The sequence below is a fragment of the Cnephaeus nilssonii genome, assembly GCF_951640355.1.
Source record: "Cnephaeus nilssonii genome assembly, chromosome: 5".
Classification (NCBI taxonomy): Eukaryota; Metazoa; Chordata; class Mammalia; order Chiroptera; family Vespertilionidae; genus Cnephaeus; species Cnephaeus nilssonii.
In genome coordinates this window covers 23,198,146-23,203,436 of record NC_137076.1, presented here as the reverse complement: position 1 = coordinate 23,203,436, position 5,291 = coordinate 23,198,146, and the positions used below count along the sequence as shown (strand labels likewise).

At 43.8% G+C, this 5,291-nt stretch overlaps 1 protein-coding gene across 1 annotated transcript; it reads left to right on the top strand.

Moving 5' to 3' along the window:
* Window positions 1-4,080: 4,080 nt before the first annotated feature.
* Window positions 4,081-5,004, top strand: LOC307099197 (olfactory receptor 7A10-like; the record flags this gene model as incomplete). Its single annotated transcript, XM_079770410.1, has 1 exon — window positions 4,081-5,004. The coding sequence occupies one exon, from the start codon at window positions 4,081-4,083 to the stop codon at window positions 5,002-5,004; it is 924 nt and encodes a 307-aa protein (XP_079626536.1).
* Between the last annotated feature and the right edge of the window lie 287 nt (window positions 5,005-5,291).

The window sequence follows — 5,291 nt, the reverse complement described above, 5'->3', positions numbered from 1 at the left end:
ATAGAATACAAGAGGAAAGAGAAAAATAAGTGATGTGGAGGAAAAAATAATAAAGCAATAAAGAGAAAATAATGAAATAAAAAGACAAAGTGGAGTTCATTTAGGCAGAGTTTAGTGCGCTCCTGGGAGCTCCCTTTGTATCCTTTTCTTGTGTTGCCTGAGGATGACTGTTTTGTATGTTGATTCTGGGCCTCCTGGTAGGGACTTTGGTGCTAGCCAACTTCAGAAGCTGCCCACATTTGGTTCTCAGCAACCTATTTGATGCTTGAAGTGATCACCCCTTTGTGGCTGCCTCCACTGAGCTTGACTGTGCATAGGAAGGACAAGCTACTCTATAAGGTCAGCTGTATAGCTGCATGGGCCCCAAAGGTGGGTCAGCAAACATCCCAAGGCACTTTGGGATCTGCCTTGTCCCACCTATTAATGCCCACTTCCTATCAGATTTAGTCACTGAAAAAACTGTTTCTGAATGGGCTGTTGGCAGAATCAGGAAGATGGGACCTCTGTATCTCCAATGAGGGGAAGGTGCCATTCAGACTTCAGGGAAGATGGTGAGTGTGTTCCCCTGTCCCAGAGCCACACACCTGAGACTCTCACAAAATACTCTCGAACTTACTAGTAATTCATTCTAGAAGACTGTTGGAGAAGAGATTTGTTTTAAAACCGAACCATTTTTTTTCTCCATTAGAAATAATGTAAATTGAATTACTTTGTTGCAGACCCCCCAAATGATTGCAAACCCCCAAATGTTGCAGACCCCCAAAAGATTAACTGTTTTAATCTTTCTTATATATAGTACATGTCTACAGTACTGCACAATCTATAAACAAGAAACTCCTTTCTTAATGTATTGAACCACCCCTTACTAGCCTTAAATGAATCACTTTTATCACTAATTCCAGGGATGCAGTATTCACTTTTTCACATATCATTGCCTCCAACATGCTGTCACAGGATAACTACTTTCCTTTATTCAAATCAAAAACAGTTTTTCTACCTCTTCAATTGCCTTTGACCTTTATTTTGTGAGCAATTTTATGCCCTTAGCAACATCAGCACATCTGATGGCCTCTTTAGGTTTTTAAATTGCACTAATCATCCATTTCACCAACAACAAAAGCAAAACACAACAAAAGCAGCAACAACAAAACTACATGAAAATATTCACAGCACAGTAAACTTGATTCTCATTCTCTCCTTTGTTTGTGTCTTACAAGACACTTTTGATCATGCACAAAATTTGTTTGGCACTCAAGACATGGTTTCTCTGACTTGGGTGACATTTGAGAACCGAGGTTAGACTGTATTTCTCTAACCTTGCAGGGTGAATCCACTCATAGGCAGGCCAGTGGGGTCTGCTGGAAGTCAGTAATTTCTATCAGCTCTTCCATGAGGGGGAGGTGCCAGTCAGGTTCCCAGGAAAGTTTGGAGAATGGCCTCGCCCCAAAGCCAGTCACTGATGCTTCCTGAGTCTGACCAGACCTGTAGGTTGTGCCTCAGCTGAGGAGAGGAGCTTGCACCTCTCAGGAAAAGTGGCTGCTGCAGAATTGGGGAGGATGACTGAGCACAGGTATCCTGGAAGCTACTCTCCATGTCTCTCCCCAATGCTTCTAATCCCAGACTTATCTCAGGTGACTCTCCCCCTCCACCCCACCTCCACCCCCGCACATTGAAGCCAGGATGAGTGGCTGTGAATGAAAATTCTGTGCTCTGCCCCTTTAAAAACAAAGTGGCTTCCTCTATGGAAAACAGTATGGAGTTTTCTCAAAAAATTAAAAATAAAAGTCCCATTTGATTCAGTGATCCCATTTCTAAGAATATATCCTAAGAAATTTGAAACACCAGCCAGAAAAAATATATACATCCCTATGTTCCTAGCAGCCAATTTGCAATAGCTAAGATTTGGAAACAACCCAAGTGCCTATCAGCACATGAGTGGATAAAAAAGCCCAGGTACATTTACATAATGGAATACTACACAACTGTAAAAAAGAAAGAACTCTTACCATTTTCAGCAGCATGGAGAGTGTTATGCTAAGAGAAATAACGCAGTCAGAAAAGATAAATATCACATGGTCTCATTCATATGTGGAATCTAATGAACCAAATAAAATGATGATCAAAAATAGACCCAGAGTCATAGAAGCATGAACAGACTGTTGAACCTCAAAGGGAAGGTAGGAGAGAGTGGGTGAGAGGACAGAGATTAACCAAAGAATTTGTATGCATATATGCATAACCCATGGGCACAGACAATAGGGTGGTGTAGGCCAGGGGTGGGGGATGGGAGCGGGCTAGAAGAAGTCAGTGGGGGAAACAATGGAGCATAGGTAACACTTTCAACAATAAAGATTTTAAAAATAAAAAAATAGATACCCTGTCTAATAAAAGAGTAATATGCAAATTGACCATCACTCCAACACACAAGATGGCCACCCCCATGTGGTCAAAGATGGCTGCCCCATGTGGACACAAGATGGCCACCAAAAGATGGCCAGCAGGGGAGGGTAGTTGGGAGGGACCAGGCCTGCAAGGGAGGGCAGTTGTGGATGATCAGGCCAGCAGGGGAGGGAAGTTGGGGGGGACCAGGCCGGCAGAGGAGGGAAGTTGGGGGCGACTGAGCCTGCAGGGAAGGGCAGCTCAGGGAGACCCAGGCCTGCAGGGGAGAGCAGTTGGGGGGGAACAGGCCTGCAGGGGTGGGTAGTTAGGGGTGGCCAGGCCTACATGGGAGGGTAGTTAGGGGCAAACAGGCTGGCAGGGGAGCAGTTAGGAATCAATCAGGCTGTCAGGGGAGTGGTTAGGGGGTGATCAGGCTGGCAGGCAGAAGCAGTTAGGGGCAATCAGGAAAACAGGCAGGCGAGGGGTTGGGAGCCAGCAGTCCTGGATTGTGAGAGGGATGTCCGACTGCCCATTTAAGCCCGATCCTACCAGGATCCCAGATTGCACCTTCTTGGGGTCCTAGATTGGAGAGGGTTCAGACTGGGCTGAGGGACACCCCCCCCCCCCAGTGCACAAATTTTGTGCACCGGGCCTCTAGTAAGTAAACAAAAACAAAGTGGCTTTATCTCCAGCAGCTCCATTGCCCCCTGCTGGTAGAAGCCCTGCTGCTTTTCACTGATGGATGCTATGTGGGCAGGTGTTCCTGGCTCTGGCCCTGGAAACTGGGGAGCCCAGCCTGGTGCACAGGCCTCACTACTCTCAGGGGGAAACCCCCACAGCTGAGATATCCCTCCTCAACTTGGCCTGCCCTGTGGAGTGGTGCCAGCCCCTCCCGAAACCATAACCTTCCTATCACTCTCAAGATGGTTTCTGCCCTTCCTTCTTTAAAAGTCTTCTTGTCAGCTAGTCTTCAGTTGGTAATTCAGGGTGAATATTCCCTAATTTAGTTTCATTGCCAGTTTGGTTCTGGGAGGAGCGCCAAGAATAATATGGCCACATGCTGCTATCTTCAAACTCCCGAGCCTTAATTTTCTATAACAACCATCTTCCACAGGGCCTTTGTACTGGCTTTTCCTTCTCCCTGGGAAACACTTTCCCACTTAGTCTCTCGCTCAGTCTTCATTGAGGTGTGTGTGTTAAAGTGTCAGCTATTGGCAAGTCTTGGATAAACTCTATAAAAAGGAACACCCTCTATCCACTCTCTCCATTTAATATCATTTACTTTTATAGCATCTTCACCATCAAACTTGTTATAATATTATTTTTATTTGATTATATTATTGCTCTATCATTAGTTTGTAGACTTTTCTTTTTAAGCATCCCATATACTGAACAGTGCCTAGAACATGTTCTATAGTCAATATATTTTTCTCAAATTCATGAAAGATATCCTCAGTAAAACAGCAGTATACATTATGTTTGAAGAACAGGTTGATGTAAGAAAAGGAAGTTATAATGAGAAATGCCAGTAGAGAAACATTAATGGAGACCAGATAACACAACAAAAATGCAAGTTATTTTCCTGATTCTAATATAAATATAAAATGTGACATTTATTCTTAGTTACTAATGCTTGTTAACCTGAAAGTTAGTTGTTAATTTTTTATTTATTTATTTTTTTTTTGTAGTCACCTCTGACACATGAAACCAGGCAATGGTACACATATTTCAGAATTTCTTCTTCTGGGACTTTCACAGGCACTGGAACAGCAGTCCCTCATATTTGGGCTTTTTCTCTCCATGTACCTGGTCACTGTGTTTGGAAACCTGCTCATCATCCTGGTTGTCAGCTCAGACTCCCACCTCCACACACCCATGTACTTCTTCCTCTCCAACCTGTCCTTGGTAGACATCTGTTTCACCTCCACAACCATCCCAAAGATGCTGGTCAACATCCAGACACAGAGCAAAGCCATCACCTATGAAGGCTGCATCACCCAGATGTATTTTTATATCCTCTTTGCAGTGTTGGACAGCTTTATCCTGACGGTGATGGCCTATGACCGGTTTGTGGCCATCTGTCACCCCCTGCACTACATGGTCATCATGAACCCCCAGCTCTGTGGACTGCTGGTTCTGGTGTCTTGGAGCATGAGTGTCCTGAATTCCTTGTTAGAAAGCTTAATGGTGTTGGGTCTGCACTTCTGCTCAGACTTGGAAATCCCCCACTTTTTCTGTGAACTCAATCAGTTGCTCCAACTTGTCTGCTCTGACACCTTTCTTAACAACATCGTGATGTATTTTTCAGCTGGACTGCTAGGTGGTGGTCCCCTTGCTGGGATTCTTTACTCTTACTCTAAGATACTTTCCTCCATACATGGAATCCCATCAGCTCAGGGGAAGTATAAAGCATTTTCTACCTGTGCATCTCACCTCTTAGTTGTCTCCTTATTTTATGGTACAAGCCTTGGAGTTTACCTCAGCTCTCCTGCTACTCAAAATGCACACACAAGTGCAACAGCCTCGGTGATGTACACTGTGGTCACACCCATGCTGAACCCCTTCATCTACAGTCTGAGAAACAATGACATAAAGAGGGCCCTGCAAAGGTTCCTTGGCAGGTAAGCTTTTCAAGGGCCAACTATACTGTGCTGACGAATTGCCTAGGAATGCAGGGTTCAAGCTTCAGAGTCAAAAGTCTGACACAAATTAATCCAATTTTTGGACCATAAGGAATTGGAAATATTCATTTATCTTATGGATTAACATGAATTACTTTAGTATAATTTATTCTCTTACGACATATATCATTCCAAATAATTTTTCTATTGCTTTCCTAAAGAATTGTCATGAATTACACTACCTCTATGGACAAAACTATACTTGGCTACTAAGGTCATTTACATAATTTT